The sequence below is a fragment of the Falco cherrug genome, chromosome 12, assembly GCF_023634085.1.
Source record: "Falco cherrug isolate bFalChe1 chromosome 12, bFalChe1.pri, whole genome shotgun sequence".
Taxonomy (NCBI): domain Eukaryota; kingdom Metazoa; phylum Chordata; class Aves; order Falconiformes; family Falconidae; genus Falco; species Falco cherrug.
This window is the reverse complement of record NC_073708.1, coordinates 24,589,078-24,608,730: the sequence shown is the minus strand read 5'-3', so window position 1 is coordinate 24,608,730 and position 19,653 is coordinate 24,589,078. Positions and strand designations below refer to the sequence as shown.

Below are 19,653 nucleotides of genomic sequence, written 5' to 3'. Positions count from 1 at the left end.
TATTATCTTATTCAATAAAGTTTTTCTGATAATATTAAGACCAAGCCATGTTCTGCTTTTTTGGAAAACAGGATAACGAAATTTCATGTGTGGCTTTTTGATACCCTTAAAAAATCGTTAGGGTGCTTTTGACAACTCCTAGGTTGGGCTCCAGGCAGTGACTCCCTATTTCTGTGAATGTGTTGGATGAATCAAAAGTTGTTAGAAAGAGGTCATATCTTAGTGAATGCATATGGTATTAATTCTTTATCACAAACTAACGTACACCTATTAAATGACACGCTACTCTGAAGAGTAGCTAAGTGGAAAGGTCTATTGTGTATGTTTAGGCATATCTGCTTGATTAAATAACTTTAAAAGAGCTACACAGAAAGAAAACTGATGAGGAAAGTAAATTCTGTTCTGCCTTATGCATCCATTAAATTGTTCACTAATTTTTCTGAATGCTTTTGCAACCCAGCTGACATCAGATCTTTAGGAATATTACTGAAATCCCAATTGACTTGGCCAGTTAGAAAAACAAATCTTTACTTCTTTAAGTAAACATGTTCTATTCAGAGTAATACATAGAAATGCACTGAAGTGAACTGAAATTGTGGCAGGGATAGAGAGATGTTGTCCTTGTGACTTTTACAGCTGCTATTAGCTGGATTGATAAATGTATAATGAAGGGTAAAAGTTTACTTTTATGTTGGTTTTCCATTGGAAGCTCCACTTCTTTGTGATTTGCTGTTGCAGGAGAACAGCAATTGAATTAGTGGCTGTAATTAATAGGATTCTAGGTAGACAGCAGGGCTGAAAGGACCTGAGGAGGTTTGCAGGGTACAACGATGCAGAACAGGCATCCAGTAAAATGTGTTCGTTTAAGAAATGTGAGCAAAGGTTAGAAGCCCTGGTTCCAGGTATTCCTAGAGAGGTTGTGTGCTGGCATGGTAGATGATCTTGTGACTCAGGGTAGATTTTGCTTCCCATTGGGCTTTTACGGTTCTGTGGGGCAAGGCAGGAGGTGGGAAAGGAAGTAAGAGGAGTGCACTGCTGCTGAGGCTAATCTGTGTGCTTGCTTAGGAGTTTTGAAACATCTTGATCTATTTCCAGTGAGTAATTTCATCACTCGGTGACTGAATATCTTTAGCTTGTCTCTCTAGTCTTATGTTCTGGGTAGTATAGGTCTTTACATATTGAATCCTCCTTGCTTCCCACTGTCAGGTGTATCTGGAAAGCTCAGCTTGAGAATCAAAACTTTAGAAACTCTCTGGTTTAGAAATTAACTCTGATCAGGTCTATGTTAGGAGCAGAAATGAAAGTTAGAAGAATTAGAATAACTGGGCAACCATGTTCAGCTGTAACACAGCAAGAACACCTTATGAACGGTGTATTGGAGAATGGGGATTTTGTCCTGGACTATGTAAGTTTCCTTACTGTCATCTGTCTCTCTTCTTTAAATCAAATATACTTGTATATTCCTTCCATTTTCATGCCAATTTTTGAATATTTGTTTAGACAAATACACAATGAAATCTGGTAATATAAAAGAGCATCTGACAATTTTAATTTATTTGACACTATGATAAATTAATTTCTTCCACTTCCGTGGTAAATGACATGAAGGTTATTTAAATATGAAACTTAAACACCAACCGATAAAAGTACTTTTGTAACTACAAAAACTTACGAAAAGAATTTGCTATGAAATTACAGTTAACACTTAATGCAACATGTAAAAATTAATAATTGAAATTATTTTTTTAAACAGGCTAATTAGAACTTCTAACAAGTGGAACCCAAGTGCTAATACAGAGTTTAAATTTTTACATACTAATATTACTTGCCAAAGACTTCATCTAGATCAGTGAAAGAATATTCCGGGGCAGTTGACAGACAACCTTTTTTTTCTTCACCAAAGCTCATTAATGCAGATGTCATTGTTCAGAACATACCATTCAGTGGTATTATTATTTTCTCTTTTTCTGATTTGTATTTCCAGAAATAATTCAAACTTGACCTCATTTAAATGGAGAGAGGGAATTAATTAAATTTGCATTGACGAGCACTTTGTTTGCTTTTTCCTGGAATTGGGAGTGGCTACTGGGGTTGATCTTTGTGCTTGCTGTTTTCCATAGTGAACCAGAGACTAGTTTGACGGAACTGTAAATGCAATATGAGAAGAACTGGGAACTTTGCCTTAAGGGAATGCATGAGCGTTTGTTCCACTCGCGTTTTCATGTGCATGACCAGAGAAAAGCAGACCCCACCTGTACTTTGAGGAATCTCTTAACTCTATTCATTATTGAGTACTTGGCAAAGGTCATTTCAGTTCTAGGTAGTAACAACAACAAAAAAAAACCAACAAAACACCAACCAGTGTTAGATATTAGGAAGAAAGCTTAATTTGCACAATTTTTGCCACTGTATAAACTGGTCATGCTCCTAAATCTTGAACACTTTGTGCAGTTTTGGTGATGTTGTATCTAAAAGATATGGTGAAGGCCATAAGGATGATTACTGGTGTTCAGAAAGCTTCTGCAAAAAGTCTGACTTAGCTTGGAAGAGGAATGACTTGGTGAATATGTATGTCATGTATAAACGCATGAGTATCATGAAAAACTGAACAGAATGCGGTTGGGCACTTTGTTAGCACAAGAAAAGGTCCAGCTGAATTAAGGCTGACATTTTTAAAGCCGTGAATTGACTTTTACACAAAATACAAGCAAATTGTATCCCTTCCCATTTGGGAGGCAAAATTTATAAATGTGTTGAAAACCAAAACAATTCAACAGATTTACATAGAAGCACTGACTGGTAATAAACTGTAATACAGACTATGGCCTAAAAGTCTGAGAAAGTATCATGGAAGCCTGGATGCTATTCCCTCTTGTTCTTGCACTTTTTTTTTTTTCTTAAGAATTTATTGTAGGTTGTTGTCAGAGAAGGCAATTGAGAAACTTTGGGTCTCGCCCATTACGATTGTGTGATATTACTGGTTTCAGTAGTGTGGTATGTTACAGAAGTGGTCTTGGGTAAGTTGAAGGTGTAATGCTGGAGAGGATTCGGAGTGCGTGGGGTAATCCTAGAGACTGAAGGGTTTCAGTAGTAGAATAATGTACAACATTTCATCTAACAGCAGGTTTTTTGCTTTAGCAAGAAGTATTGCATTTTAATGTCACATGCCTTGTTCTTTTGGGGATAGTATGTGCACTAGAAGGTGATGGCTGAAGAGCAGTATACATGCCTATTGAAATATGGAGCCAGCTACAGGCTGTGTCTGCATATAGTGTGTTGGCATGTGGCCCTCAGTACCTTGCTTATGTCAGGAAAAACAACTTTGGAAGGGCTTAAGATAGGGCTTTGAATTTACTGTCTGAAGTGTGCCTTCTCTACGCTGCCTGCAGGGAAGTGGGTGGAGATTAGTTTAAGCATCTTGCTTTAATTTACTGCAACCTCAGTGCAGACCCTCCCAGTAACTGTGACACGCACAAGTGAGATTGTTTCAGAATAAAGGTTACAAAAGTATCAAAATACTTCATAGAAGGTTTGAGGTGATGTGGAGGTCGCTTCTTTAACAAATACAAGGTTTTCTGGTCACCCTAATTTAGGCAAACTGTGCAAGCACAATGTTTGCAAGACTTTCAACAGCAGTCCAAAATGTCATGTCTAGGAGTTGCAGTAGTCTGTCTACTGTAGTATCTACGGTTAGATACTGCTCCTTAATGAACTGCCCTGGTCACTGATACTACCAGTGGTACCAAAACAGCAGGTTAGGAGACCTGAATCTTCTGCAACATCTTTTCTTAATTGGTGGTTGGAGTTTTGCAGAGTTTCACCTTGGGTTTGATTGTACCAAAATACAAAAAGATGTCTTGCAGCAGTACAAGTTTTGCAAACTGTTGATGTGCTTTCCTTTTCCATTGCCTATTCCAAAAGTACTGGGAACATTTTGTGTGAAGTGGAACCTGGGTATTATACTTCTGCGGTGGTTTTATTCTTGTTGCGTACTCAGACCTAGTTCCTACTTAGAAACTGTAATTCTGTGGTGTTCATTTATTTAGATGCCCCTAAATTCAGAGAATTTTGCATGGGCTTTGCTCTGGTTAGGTCCATTTTTCACATCGCTGTGAATTGTTTTCAAGGTTCATAAAATCAACTTCCTAATTATATGACTTTGGTCAATAGTTTGACATGCCTTAATTGCTATACAGTTTGTTCTGAAAAGCATATTTATTCAGAAGGTAATGAACCTTGTTTAAATATAGTCAACTGCATTGACTTTGTCCCTGTTTTATCTTCTACTTCCTACTCAAATGTTTGGTAGCAGCCTCAGAAGGTCACATCTAAAGGAGTTCTGTACCTGTGCTGAGTTCAGCATGATGGGAAGACTGTCTGCAGCAGGTGTTGCAGCATGTCCCTAAACACACTGAAAAATTACCCTTTAATATAAAAACAGGTCGTGATAGGTTAGTGCTTTTGTTGTTTCCAGTGTGTGGCGCTTACTAGGTTGTGGTACAGGGTGGGATGCTCAGAAAGTTCCCAGGTCAGTATTGTATATGGCTGTGTCCACTTGTGTTTTGCTTCATCTTGGCTGGTAGTTTGTAGGGGTTGTGAGGCTGCTTGTTGTTACTCTGCCTCCAGAAATGTGATCATGGCTCACAGCTTAGGTGAAGACGTGTTTCCCTCTTTCTAAACTCCTCTACACAATAATCACATCTAGTTCCTGGAAGGAAAAAAAACTTATGAAAATGTGGGGGGTTGTTAAAGAGAATGACCCAGAGGATAAAAAGGTGGTGATTCTTTTACTGTTCCTGCTGTGTGTTTATTTTGAGCTTCTGTCAAAACTGTCTTAAAAACTTTAAAAAATAAAATAAAATCCACATGCTTAAAGAATGGCATAACAAGTGCAACAAAACCCAAAACTGATCAAAGAATGGAATCATATCCAAACAAGGAAAACAAACTCAAATATAAGGGCATAGTAAAGCACACCTAAAGGGATCCTGGGAAACAGCTGATGGCATCAAAACAGTAATAAAACTTTTCAGATGTTTCAGGAGCAGTAAACCTATCTGTTTGCTTCTGGTTAGGTAAGATGGCTCAAGGAAAAAGAGGCCATAGCAGAAAATCTAATTGTTGTTGATATTTTCTGTGGAGGAGTAAATGGAATACTGGATGTATTACCACCATGAGTCTCTTGAGAGGGGAGTCTGGCTGTACAGGAGCAGGTGAGGAGTGATGTGGGCGTGTAGAGGAGGCGAGGCACATGGAATGGCCAAGCCTACTTGTGGTCTAGAGTCTCGTTATTTTAGCAGCAGGTTTTAAAATTGCTATGAAGTGTGGAATCCCTTTCATCAGCTGTGTGCAGTTTCTCCACTCTTCCCTTTTATTTTGATTCAGCTTATTTGTATTGCCCTTTAGTAAACTAAATCTGGGAAGTGATCATTTAAAAGCAAAAATGCCCTTTTCGGGGATCTTTTCCTTTATTAGATTATTTCAGGTTTTGTTTTGATCAGAGATCGAATAGGTTTTGGCACATGCGCTGTATTTGCTCAATTTCTCTTTCCGTTCTTCTCTCTAGTCATACTTTGTCATGTTTATGCTGTTGAACTGATGGGGGTTTTGTTTGTTTTTTAGTGACTACAGTTCCTGTCTCACCTCTTTGATGGAAGAGGACTATGACCAAGAAGTGAACTCTCCACTGTAGAACAAGAAGCTCCTGTGGAATAATTGTGTCCCTTTAAAAGCAGCACCCAGTCTAAAAAAAAAAAATAGAGTAGAAGAGATTATTTTTGGACCTGGCATTTTTTTGTTCATGTGACCTATGTTTCAGCATGTAAATGGTGAAAAACGGGGAAAACATTTGTGCTTGCTTTTGAGCTTTATATCAAGTAGTGCTTAGCTCTGTGGAGCATTAACCACGTTACGTGAAGATCAGAGTATATCCTAGCATTCATTTTTTAAAATACTATACCTTTTTTTAGCAGATGTATGTGATAAAAATGAAGTTTATATTTTAAGAGCACTTGGGCAGATGCTTCTTGTTTAGGTCTCAGCATTTGGGGCAAACGTTTTTATGTAACATTGTCCTTTTTCCAGAGTGTTTAGGTTGATCGGCTGCAGATCATGCATTATCCAGCAGACCTGAGTGTATCTATTCAGTATTAACCATGGTGTTGCTCTGAATGTTGTCATGCAGACTTGACAAACCTTTTTGTAATGTAAAGGCTGACTTCTCTACTACCACGACCAGAGAAAATTTAATGAGGTGAACGTGGTCGTGGCTTTTTTAAAATACAAATTACCTTCTTAGGTATCTTTTTTTGTAGTGAGAGTGCAAAGATTGGTTAAAATGAGCAGCTGAGGGGGTGAAGGGCACAGTTGGCACGAAGTGCGGCCTCTCGTGCTCTGCTTCGAGACGCACTGTTGCCTGAAGGCTGGCCTTACAGCATACTGGGGAAGGAAGGAACCCGAAGGTCAGTGAAGCAGAGAAACTGAGGACATTGGACTGCAGAGGCCAAACTCAGGGTGAGTGATCATATGTGCTTATTTCTTTGCTTGTGTAGTGTTGACTTGTTCATAGATAAATTAAAGGTGAAAAATAAAGCAAGACAATGAGCTGGAGAACTTTCCACAAAAAGGCAGAACTCAGTTATACAGAGCAATAATGGAATTTTCATCGTTTTGAGCAGTGGAAATTGCTATGACATTACATGTGGGAAAGAACAACTCCGTTTTGGACTCCTCAGTGGGGCACCTCTGTTGGTCTTCGGTTAAACTTCCATTAAGATCCTTCAACCAGTTTGTGTTCTGTTACTAATCATTTGGTTTCTTAACTATGAAACCAGTTTCAGCATAGGGTATTCCCTGATGCATGGAAGTTGGTGGATCTGGATACAGTTTTAAGTTGGGAGTGCAGGAGCTGGCACATAGTTGTCCTTCAGGTCTCTGGTCTTCTGTCAGTGTCTCTTAACATCCATCACCTGTTTGGTCATACTTGATGTATGGCCTCTGGAATAAAACATGGCAGTGATCGCCCCTTTGTAGACTATGACACCATGAGCAATGAAGGAACTTACTCCATATTCTGCCATGTCTTGCTTTTACATATCTGTGCATTGTATGGCTTTTGTATGCTGTTTGTTCGGTTTCCTTGCCACCTACACACCCATCCTATCATGAATTTCATGGGTGTGTTAATTGTAAACAGGAAGTAACTAGGAATGTTTAAGTTCTTACCTGTTCTATTCAGAGGAACAAAGTCAGCAGGGGAAAAAAAAAAAACCCACGCTGGAGTGTAATATGAAAAACTACAGTGCTTTTCCCCTCCTGTTCATATAGGCCAAGCTTTGGGAAATAAATTGTATTATTTCAGTTTGGAAAAGATGACAGTCAGGGAATGTTCTTTTCATTTACAGATCCTGGCCATGAGGTTTGATGCCTCATTTTATTGAAGGGAGACACTGGACCTAAATGGCGCAGCATGACTTTGTTCCTGCCTGGCTTAACTTCTCAACGCCACAGTCAACCAAGGTAACATTAATACAGGTCACCTCCTTTTACAGCTGTGACAATAATAATAATTAAAAAAAATAAATGCCTTGGTGTTTCCTGGAATGTGAAATGTTTAACTACTTTGGTGTTTTTAAAGAAGGCTTTTGGAAACTTAAGGTAATGATGTGTTTTAACCCCAGCCAGCAACTAAGTACCACGCAGCTGCTTGCTCACTCCCCGCCCCTACCCTCCAGAGGGATGGGGTGGAGAATCATAAATTAATGTAAAACTCGAGGGTTCAGATAAAAACAATTCAATAACTAGAATAAAGCAGGAATAAAAAAACCCTAAAACAATAATAGCAATAATGAAAAGGAGGGAGAAGAGGAGAAGAATAAAACCCAAAGGGAAGGGAGAAAAAAACCCACGTGATGCACAGTACAGTTGCTTGCCACCTGCTGACCGATGCCCAGCCAGTCCCTGAGCAACGATCAACAGGCCCTGGCCAACTCCCCCCAGTTTATATACTGGACACAACATTCTATGGTATGGAATACCTCTTTAGTTCAGGGCAGCTGTCCTGGCTGTGTCTTGTTTCTTGTGCCCCTCAGGCCTTCTGGCTGGCATAGCCTGAGAAATTGAAAAGTCCTTGACTTAGTATAAACATTACCTAGCAACAGCTAAAAACATCAGTGTGTTATCAACATTGTTCTCACACCAAATCCAAAACACAGCACTGCACCAGCTACTAAGAAGGAAATTAACTCTATCCCAGCTGAAACCAGGACAGGTGAAAATCATTTTTGTTGTCTTTGTCTTGACAAATGTATCGCTTCTATTTCAGAGGAAGAACATTCTTTGTGTTCAGACATGGAAGTAGTTCAGTCTCTTTGCACTGTGTCTTGAGTGGGATCCCAAACAGAAAATCCTTAAAGAAATGGCCCTAAAGCTGTGGGAGTCAGGACTTGAGCTGCCATGTATTTACATTTCAGGATACAATTTCAGTTTAATTTATGAAAATAATCTGACCCTTGTGGAGTAATATATTGATAAGCCCTTGGGCTCTAACTCCAAACTCAGAAATACTCATTAGGTTTTTTGCAAACTTAAAATGAGGGCAGTTTGCCTGTCACCTTCTTTACAAAACTGATTCCAGAAGCAGCTTGGGTTGACCCCGGAAGTCTGCTTTAGGACTTCAACAACTTGTGTCACTTCTGCATGGGGTAGAGAAAAACATTTTAATACCAAACCAGATTATGATGGACAGCATTGGTGAACAAGAAAGAATACACCTTTCGCCTCCATGCTTAAATAGGAGGACACAAAAGTAATTTCAGGATGTTTGATCCATTTTTTTATCGATCTGAATTTTTTATAAATGAGGGAAAGTGAAGAGCAAAAGATTCTTTGGAATCTTAATGCTGGAAGTATTAATGTTTTCTACAGAGTCATAGTCCAAAAGTGCTTTAAGTTACTTGAGTATCTCTGAATTTTAACCAGACTGATTGGATCCTCCATTGCTGTCTGCTCCTCTGTTTAGGGGGAGTGAATCAATGAGCACATATGTATCACAGGATTTCTTAAATTAATTTTGCAGAAAGTATGTGTTTGCAAAGACTGCTGATATTAGTGTGTTAGGTTCTCTTTGATTCTGTGTAAGATAGTGGATTTGTGTGCCTTTCCGATCAGGCTTACATGATTGTTGACATTGGCTAAGCGACGGAGATATGGATGATGTATTGAAAACTAGTAGAGAGGTGAAGGGGGTGGGTTTGGTTGGTTTTTTTCAATCGACAAAATGTTGCTGTTGGACTGACAGGCTCCTGGAGCGCCCTGATGAATGCTTCATTACATCTCTTTTTACTTTCTGCAGTCCCCTGCAGCCACCTTTGAGAAACATGGAGAGCATCTTCCACGGGGAGAGGGCCGCTTTGGGGTGAGCCGTAGGAGACACAACTCCTCTGATGGATTTTTCAATAATGGGCCCCTCCGAACTGCAGGAGGTGAGTAAGAAGGATCAGAATGTAGCCTGTGAGCAAACATTTTGGAATATTCTGCAGAATATAAACATTTTCCCAAACTGTATTTTTTCAAAACATCCTACAACAAACTTGTACTGTGCTCTTCTCTCACGTCATGTGCTCAGGCCTTGAGGGGTTTTTATGATAGCTGTATGTGCATTGTATAGCTTGGTTTGTTTTCTGTTATAATCACACAGTAGCTTAATAAGGTTGGCATAGTAGTTTACTTGGTGAACACTGACTTAACAACAAGAAAAACAGCCTGATATTTCCGATATTCTGCACGCTGTGTTGACTTTTTTATTTGCACACTTATCTCCTTTTGTTTAGACTGCTGGCATCAGCCGTCCCTTCTCCGCCACGATTCTGTAGATTCTGGTGTTTCTAAAGGAGCTCACGTTGGGCTTTCTGGCAGTCAGCCTGGCTGGCATGGTCCCTCACGGGGCCATGATGGTGTGAATCAGCGTGGTGGAGGAGGAACTGGAGTTCATCGCCACTGGAATGGCAACTTCCATTCTCGGAAAAGTTCCGCCTTTCAAGAAAAGCTGCCTGTTGAATCCAGGGAAGAGAAGAAAGAAGATAAAGAGCAGTTGCAATTTGAGGAAGAAGATTTTGTAAGTGTGTAGCTTCTCACTAGAAGTGGCTTTTCAGATCTTATTTTTATTAGCGCTGATAGGTGGCAAGGATCTAGAGTTGCATTCCATTCCATGTTTGAGATGACAACAGATTTAACAAATGATTCTGATGCTGACAGGATGCTGATTGGTACTCAGAGTCCTCAGGACCTGACAACCTGTTGTATAAAGGATGCTGGCATGTGTATTTTACCAAATGGTTATTGTGAACTGAAGACACGTCATAACACACAAGCCAGATCTTCATTGAAACCCATAAGGTGACACTTTGGTCTGCTACAGGAAGAGTAATTGTGTTGACTTTGTGGCATTGCTTATGAAGGTGGTTTTTGGTTTGGTTTTTTTTTTTTTTTCTTCCCTCCTAAGTAGGCCTGTTCAGCTTATCTTCAGTCTGCCTGCTGTTCCTGTCTCCTACATTCTGGTACATGTTGGTGTTTGTGGTAACCTTCCCAAGCTTGTTCATGATGTGCTCGGACTTTTGCAACTGTCTGTCTTGAATCCTCTGGAGTAGTATTGTGTTCTCAGAGATGTTTTCCTGCCTCTGTTAATCTGTGGATCGGGGTTTCTTGAGCCGTTTCTTCCATCAGTATCTCAAATTCACCAACTTTCTCCTTACCCAGCACACTGATTCATGTGGTATTATTAGTATGATAGTCTCTTACATCCTGGCTCTGTTTTTACTGGAATATCTTTAGTTTTCCAAACTTTCATGAATAGTACTTGGACTTGCAGCTTTCATCCTTGCTATGTGCATTCCTTAATGCTAACGCTTTGAGATATACGCACCTTTTCTGCTTTCTCTTTACAATTTCATTTTTTTTCTCCTGTCCCTTGAAGATAATTTTATTGTTACCAGACCGTATGTTTTGCTTTTTGCATCCTATTTCTTGCGGTCTGTAGGCTCTTCTTGACCAGTCTAATGAGGTCAGTATCATCTGTAAGGTTCTAGTAAACTCAGTTCCTTCACCTAATGCAATTCCTCTGACTTTTCCTTCATCTTCAATGCTAAAGCCGTTGCTGCCTCCAGTGATGAGAGTTTCTGCTGATAGTATGTACACTTGCGTGTATCATCATTTTGGGCTTTTTGCTCTCTTATTCAGTGTTTATCTCTGGAAGGCTGTTCACAGCTGAAATTGTCATGGCAGTTTGATGGCACTGCTGCTATTCAGGAAGTCAGGAATTGAAGTGAAATACATGCCCACTGCTGCTTCAGGGCAGAATCTAGAGTCTACACTTAAATTGCCACAGGAACCAGTTTGATTTATGCTGCTGGGTTTTTTTCAATGAAGTACCAGGGGAGCGATCGCGTGCTCTTCTTCAGCTCCTTCTGCTGGAAGTGGTAGCCAGCATCACAGGGTGGTGAACACCTGGAGAGCAGTGATAAAGCTTGCGTGTGGATTTCTGTTAATCTGATTTCTCAAGAATACTGTAATTCAGGATTTCTATAAGCCTGTGCTTTAGACTGTCAAAAGCTGGTTGAAATGTAGAAAGTTAGTGTTAATGGTTGCGATTGTGCACTGTTGTCTATCTTGGTCTAAATCTTTTTTCCATACTACTTCATTCTCCTCTTCAGTGCCTTGATGAGTGCCTTTCCCCATCTACATGGCTGTTTCTTCTGTAATTACTTCCCCCAATTTTGTTAAAGATGATAATGCCACACACTGTCTAGCAGCAAGCTTTGCTAAATAACTCCTGTATTGTCTTTGCCAGAGTGGTGAAACTAATGTATGCTGTGGTTAAGTATGTAGCTGTTAGGTCTGTGTGGCTGAGGATGGCAACGCTTCCCCTGAAAGGTCTGCAACACAGGCTGTTAGTTTAAGTTCTCCTGTGGTGTGAGCACCCCTGCTATAAAACTGACCTGTAACTAAAAAATGAAGCACTGAAACAGGAATTTCTAGGGTCTGAGGCAGGAATTTATGCTATGGTGTGACATTTTTTCATAACTCTTATAGAACAGGAATGCCTACTATTTCAGAAGCTCGTTATTAGAGACTTATGCTGTCACCATAGTAACTAACATATGAAGAATTCATTAAAAAGAGGAAAAAGATGGCTTTATTTTGAACTCAAGTTATTTGGGACAGGGAAGAGGAATAGCTAAATCACAAGCGCTTGTCATTGAATGCTTAGATTTTTCTGTACTTTGCTTTGAGCTCGGATGTGTCCTTAGTTGTTCCACCAGGTTGAATTGTGATACTGAATCAAAGGTAAGTCTGCAGAGCGCACTGAGTCTGCATGCAGTATTGCCCTGAAAAGTGGACTCTGAAGCTTAACATAGTCACGTGTAGTTTTTTTGTCAGTAAATATATATATATATTCATTATTCCTTTACATTAGGAGCCTAGTATTGCTTTTGGGTTGTTGTTTTTTAATTGGTTAATGCATTATTACTGTATAAAATTATTTGGGAAATTAGACAAGATTCTTCATATATGGATGACGTGGATTCTGGTTTATATTTTGAGCTGCTCATTAAATACCTAAATCTGTTATGTGTGTATTGGTTGGTGGCATCTACTTAATCGTATAGTAGAAGACATAAGGGCCTATCCTGAACCCTCTGTTGGCTGAAGCCAAGGAGAATACAAACTTGGGTTTCAGCTGTTTTGTGACAAAGCACCCTTCTAATTCAGATGCTGTTCACAGAAACCTGCTTGCACTCTGGGTTCCTAGAAGTAAAACATTGTTAATACTGAATATTTTTTTTGTTATATGCAATATGATCGTATACTAATTTGCATTGTCTTTTTATAGCCATCTTTGAATCCAGAAGCTGGAAGACAAAACAACCAGAACAAACCTTTAGGGACACCTTCTGGAGTATGGGGTAGGTGAAAGTATTTACATCACTGTACAGAATGCTGATGCTGAAGCAGAGAGTTGTGACTGATGTTCAGATGCTATTTTTTTCCACTCAAAAATGTTTTTAAAAACTTACCTAAAGCAGACAGTTTGCAGCTTTTTCTCCTTTGTTGTTTTCCTGCCACAGTCTTCACTGATCTCTTAGCCTTTTTGTCTACTTGAAATTGTGCTTGTCTTGTCATAAAAAAACTGCTGGTGGCAGTAATGTCATTGTTCTGCCTTTGCTTCCTGTCTTAACTGCAGTTACAATTCCATGCAGACATCACTTGAAGGGCAGAGCAGATTTGAGAGAACTAGACATTAGTTCCTGACTTGTGATCTTCATATTAGAAATACAGCAAAACTGTCATAGTTCTGTGGTTTGGATTTATTTGGGGGTGGGTTTGTTTGTTTGGTTTTTACTCAGAACAGGCTTGCTTTTGATTCTGATGTGGTATGCAAATCTGTGCCTTTAAAAAAAACCTAAAAATTAGTGAAACAAGGTACCAGTTCTAGCAGCTAAATACAGGTTTGTTAATCTCTAGTTAGAATATAGCTAGATGATTTGAGTTAGATACCATAAATAGTACAAATACAAAAAAAAAAAATCAAGAACACTTCTTGTTGTAGTACTGGATTGTGTTCTTTTTGCATGGTTGTCAGGTAGCTATTGTTCTGCTCAAAAAATAATGACAATTAGTATTTATGGGGCTTTTAGCCATTTAGACTACTACTGTTTTTAATTGTTTTGCTCCTGCAAATATGTTGATTTGGCCTGAGAAATATTAATTGTGTTTGTAAAAGCACTGTGTCTTTTGAGATATGTTATGCAGAGTATTTTTGCTGTGTCAATGAATTAACAAAGCTGATCCATGGTTGCTCAAAAAAATGCCACTGTCTGTTCTGATTCCTCTAGTATGGTGGAAGGCTGTTAGCTGATTATCACTGTTGGGTTTTTTCACTTCAGTGTCAAGGGAGCTGTTAAACAAAAAAAGATTGGACTTCGACATCCTTATCCACTATCTTTGCTCAAAGCTGAAATGGAAAAAGAGCTGATAGCAGTCTCGGAATCAGATGTGTAGCATCTAAGATTGAAAGGGGAGAAACTAGCAGTATACTGAAGCTGTTATGAAACTGAACATTTGTATTTCAGAATCTTTCTCATGTTAATTTTTACAGAAAACCCCCCTAGTGCCAAGCAACCTACCAAGATGCTGGTCATCAAAAAGGTTTCAAAAGAGGATCCTGCCGCTGCCTTCTCAGCTGCATTTACATCACCTGTTTCTCACCTGGCAAATGGCAACAAAGCCACCACCATTGTCCCAAGTGTCTACAAAAATCTGGTTCCTAAACCTGCAGCTCCTCCTTCCAAGGTACAAGGGTTTCAAACCAAGTTAGTGAACTGCAGATCAAGGGAGAGCTCTCTCCCTTGACAGGGGAATCAACCCCCTAACAAATAGCAGGAGTTGGAATCCCGGTAGTTTCTAGGGTAGCGGTCTTTACAGTAGAAGTCTGTTTACTACTAAAATTGTTGTTCCCTATTAAAATGCCATTTGGTCTTGTCCATACAGAGAACTAACCTCTCTTCTGACTATACAAATGTCTGAATGGGTGTGTTCTTATGCATTAGACAAATCCTTATATTAATTAGACAAAACAAGCAATGCTAGAGAAATGGAACGTGTGCTACAATGTGCTTGAATTGTTCACGTGACTACCTTGAAAAATCTTTATTAGGTTACAATACTTTGATGTGTTTAAAACACAATTGAGGCTAAGATCAGATTAGATTGTAACATCCTGCAATTTAGCTCTAATTTAGTTGAGCCTTAAAGACAGCCTGGAAAAGTAATGGGTTTTGTGCTATAATTATTTTACTGAGAGAAATATAGGAGTGTTGAAAAAAACAAGTACTTTTTTTTGTTTGTTCTTGGTTCTAGGCTTTATCTTGCCCATTTTTCCAGAGAATCTACGTGTATAGATACCCTAGAAACTTTGTAGGTTTGATAGTGAAAGTATTGAAGAGGCTAAAGAAAATTGTTAGCTAGGTCATTCTTTAAAAAGGTGTCCAAATACTTTGAGTGCTAAAATTTATTGATAACTAATGCTGGCTGTGACATTCCAACAAAATCTTCCCTATGATTAGAGTAGATCAGTCTTACACACTTCAAAGGAAAATAGGAAAGATTAACAACTTTTTTTGTAAGAAAGCAAGCTGAGAGCTTCTTTCCCTTTTCTAAGTTTCTCTTAATTCAGGCTAAATTCTGCCAGCTACAGGAAAAATCCTAGTGATTAAAATTATTATCAAATAAGCTTACATAAACCCTTAATTTGACAACTGATCTCCTTCTCAGTGAGATGGGATGAATTGGCCCATTATATAAGGCTGTTACTAAGTTTTTCAGTCCATATACCTACTTGTTTAGAATAGTTAAACAAGATGCAGCTTCTGATGGATAGGGGCCTCCCGTGGCTTTTATTTTTGCTTGTACAGCTTGACTGATATATGTGTATATATAGTCTTACCTATTTTTAGTCTGGATGTTTTGAGTGGTCTTTGAAACAAAAAGTCAAAGATGCAGTTTCTGTCCAGACTCTTAAGATGGTCTTTTTGATTGCTTCAAAGTAAACAGAGTTTTAGTGAACAGGAATGCAAACAGCTTTTCTGTCTTAGCTGTTGTGTGCAAAGATAACTTGCAAGGTCTGAAAGTTAGTGCTATACCAACTGTAGAGATTGAAATGCATTGCTGAAGCTATGCGAATGTCTGTTGTTAGTGCTGGTCATGGTATACCTGTTGCTTGAAATTGTAAAATTTGGACATAAAAGTCTGTGTACCTTTTACTCCTTGCTGTGTAGTCACCACTGCATTTGTTTGGGCTACTTCTGAAGCCCATGGTTAGAGCTTTTCCATTAATTCCATCTAGAAGAGCTGCTTTTGAAGCCTTTCCTAACTGTTCTGAAATTAGACTCTAAGTTTTTCGATTCCTGAGATTAAACAAAAAATGTATTAATTGGTGCTCACAGTTGGAATAAGCCACTTAATGTTTATAGATAATTTGAAAAATACTATCTTTTTCTGAGACAGCCTTGTGACTGTGGTGTGGAAGTTCAGCTTACGTGAAAGATAATGGTAGGGGGTTTTGTTAGCTTGTTTTACATGTTACATAGCTCTCATTTCCATCCCAGATTCTGTATCTATATTTAAATCAGACGTTATGACAGTAGGTAGTGATAGTTGCCTAAGTTTCTTTTAATGAAGTATTCACTGTGCTGAACCAGTCAGTGGGCATGGATTACGCCTGGATTCATACCTGAAGTATTACAGTATTGATAACATACACAATGCTGTTTGGCTAGTGGAGAAGGTATTGACTTTTGGTACGTAGCCCAAGAGATCAGTCATGTTAAGTAGGATATAAATATGTACTTAGTGATTTAGAAGTATTTGAGCTAATTTAGAATTCAATTAAGATGTAGAATTAGAATTGTAATAGAGCGTTTAAGTGTGCATGCACTGGCCTGGTGCTGTGGTTGTTGGGGGAATATGGTGCTCCTCAGTGGTGGGGATTGCAACAGGGAAGGATTGGCCGCTGGTATCGTCAGCAGCACTTTTGTTTAGGAATGGTGGCCATAAGCAAAGCTAAAAGGTGAGATTCAGCATATTCTTGGCCAGAAAAACTGTGTGCATGATGCCTTTTTTTAAAGGTACAGACATAAAGCAGTTATGGTAGGATGCCTTATTCTGAAGACTTCTAGAAAGTTGTACAGAAACTGCAGTGCACAAAGTAGTAGAGGGGTCAAAACATCTCTTTTGACCAAGTCAGCAGTATTGGAAAGCTGTCACAGGCAAACAGAATGAAAAATGTTTGTGCTAAGTTGTGCCGAGTAGCACTGAAAGGAAGAGGACTGGTGGCAGTGAAACAAGTCCATTCTTTCTTGGCTAATTGAGATGGCGAATTGTTCACAGTCAAGCAATACCTCCTCAAGGTCGTAATCTGCAAACGATTCCTTTTGATTTTCATCTCTAGTTGTTGTGCTTGAATCTGGTGGCCTCCCTAAGAAAGCAACAGGGTCTGGCCTTGAATTTGTCTGAGCTGCCCCTTTGTGGAAGCTGGGAGAACAACGGATCAGCAGCTCGGAGCTGGGTGTCTAAGCAGGGCGACCGCCGGCTCTGCGCAGAAAAACTTTTTGTCACAGTAATTCTACACCCTAATTCTAGTACCAGGCAATATTGTGCAGATCGGGATGTTTTCTGGGTTTGAAGGGAATGTTTGGAATGTGTGCTGTGAATGCCAGATAATCCGTTCAATAATGTGGACTGCTCTTGTTTTTAAGTTGGAGTGGAAGAGGAATGCTGATGGCCTCCCCTACTGATTTATTTATTTTTAAATTAATAAAATAACCCAATGCAGAGTGATAACATACTGAAATAATTATTTCTGCTCTCCTTGCTTGCAGAATGCAAGATATGTTGCATCTCAGATTTAACTGAATCCCACTTGTGCATGAGTTATTTTGCTGATGGCTTGAAGTTGGCTTCCAAAGTCTAATGGGTCAAAGGAACCAGCGTGGTTTAATGCTCTGCAGGAGTATTTCTCGTGCGCTTTGATACAAGTTTCTTGTTGGGATCCTGTTTGTAAAGACTGTCACTTCACAGTGTTTGTCCTTGGTTGATAAGAGTAACGTTCCAAGTAACAATAATTTACCTTGAAGTCTTTGCTTTTCAGCCACATCGCTAGTGTTACTTAAAGGGATACTGTAGAGAGTATCCAAAACAAAACAGCAAATGCTTATGCTCTTTAATGAGCTGGCTGCTTTTTCTTCCTCATTGCTGAATCAGTTTAATGATGGACACTTTCAGAACCCTAGGAAATAAATAATTTGCATTCTCAACCTGGACAGAAATATTCCTTGATGTGCTTCCTCGCACAGGGGAAATTCCTGTCAAGTGATGCAAACCCTTTATTTGTGGCATACAGTATTCCCATATGAAATGTGAATTTAATGGGTTTGGGGTTGTTTTTTTTTTTACTTCCCATCTGTGGGTAGCTGTAAGATGCATTGCATTACTTGGTGGTGATTCCAATTAATGAAGAGCAATGCTGGATTTTCTTTGAGTAATAAAGAGGTTTTACTGGAGAGTGGTGCCCATGAAGCAGAATTGTATTGGGTTTGGGGAAAACAGAAGATGGGTGAAAATAATGGGTGTTGAGATAAACTTGAGACTGTTCTTGCAGAGGGAGGGGGGAAAAAAATCTGTACAACAGCCAACATAACATTTATTTGTTTTACTACTAGCAAGCAACCCTTCTTGTGCCTTACCATTTACTCTCCAGTATTTTGTGTTCTCTTCAATATAGCCAAGTCCATGGAAAGCCAACAGAAGTGAACATAAACCAGGCTCGCTTTCCTCCAGCCGTGACTCTGCCTTTACCAGTCCAGTGTCTGTAACCAAACCAGCGGTACTGGCGAGTGGCTCAGTCCTCACCTCTCCCAAAGAGGTACGGGGTTGGGTTTGGGGATAGGGTGGGAGATTTTATCACTATCACCTGCTGTAGCTTAAACATAAGGTCCTCTCTGTACATGGAAGCTACCTTTGCACCCTTGAAGAATGACTCACTTATACGTTCTTAGAACGTTCTGCCGCATCTCCGATACAAGAAAGGAAACAAAAATGTGGCTTACCTGGATGTACAGCCGTTGGTGCTGGTTCCAAATGTGTTAGAATTTCTCTCTAATATAAAACAAGAAGTACCAATGCTTTACATCGTGTCAGATAACTACATATGCATAGACTTTGTGTTATTGGAGTGTGGATACCAAAAACTGGTGTGAATAGAAAGGTAAACTGATTCTCATGCTGTTCTTCAGTATGGGAAAATACGGGGAAAGGAGGGTGATCTGCCTCATATCCTTCCTGTAGAAGAAGCTATGAGGAGACTGAGGGAGTTTAAAACCTATCTTCAGCTACAGTGTCGGTTTGTAATTTTGGAGTTGGAAGGAGGTAATCTGCTGAGGTGGAAATACCCCTGGGTTTAGTCTGAAATATGGAGAGGACCTTGGAATATAAATCTGTTAATGTTTCAGCAGTAACTGTGACATATAACACATTTGGCCAGCATTCCTATACTTCACTTAATAGCTTGTAAACAAAATGCTGGTTTGGACCTTGAAATTCCATAAAGCTTAAGAGAAAAGTGACAATGAATAGCTTTTCTCCTCTGCTTCTGGGAATCAAAATTCAACAGGTTTGTGATCATACATAAAAAGAACAAAAATAAAACAGATTGTGATAAATGACATATTCACAAAGTTTGAAATGAATGTGTTTGCGTTTCAAGTGTAGCAGTGGGGTTGTTTTTTCTAGTTGTGTGTTTGTCTTGTTCCTTTACAGATCTTACTTCTAAAATAAAACCTTGTAATCTTTATGATTCTCTGCTTTGCAGGCTTTACTTCGCAACAGCCTGTACTTTCCTGCTTTAGCCACTGCTGAGTGTAAAAGCACAATCGTGCACACGTTGCTTTGACAAATAGATCTTACACTGTATTCCCTTACCTTACCTTGCTTATTTCTCTCCTTAAACAGAGTCCTTTGTGCCACTGACAGCCTTCCTTTTTGTGTAATGCACAGCACAGTATGGCCACCTGTGCAGCGTAAATATGTCAGCTTAAATAG

At 39.3% G+C, this 19,653-nt stretch overlaps 1 protein-coding gene across 1 annotated transcript in view; it reads left to right on the top strand.

Annotated features, from left to right (window-relative positions):
* Nucleotides 1-19,653, top strand: part of GPBP1L1 (GC-rich promoter binding protein 1 like 1) — a 34,493-nt gene that overhangs the window by 9,880 nt on the left and 4,960 nt on the right. The window contains exons 2-8 of the mRNA XM_055724664.1: nucleotides 5,623-6,513; nucleotides 7,404-7,518; nucleotides 9,353-9,482; nucleotides 9,831-10,114; nucleotides 12,890-12,962; nucleotides 14,156-14,349; nucleotides 18,338-18,478. Of these exons, the coding sequence (XP_055580639.1) occupies nucleotides 7,459-7,518; nucleotides 9,353-9,482; nucleotides 9,831-10,114; nucleotides 12,890-12,962; nucleotides 14,156-14,349; nucleotides 18,338-18,478 (882 nt within the window). The 5' untranslated portion in view covers nucleotides 5,623-6,513; nucleotides 7,404-7,458. The remainder of the gene's footprint in view (nucleotides 1-5,622; nucleotides 6,514-7,403; nucleotides 7,519-9,352; nucleotides 9,483-9,830; nucleotides 10,115-12,889; nucleotides 12,963-14,155; nucleotides 14,350-18,337; nucleotides 18,479-19,653) is intronic.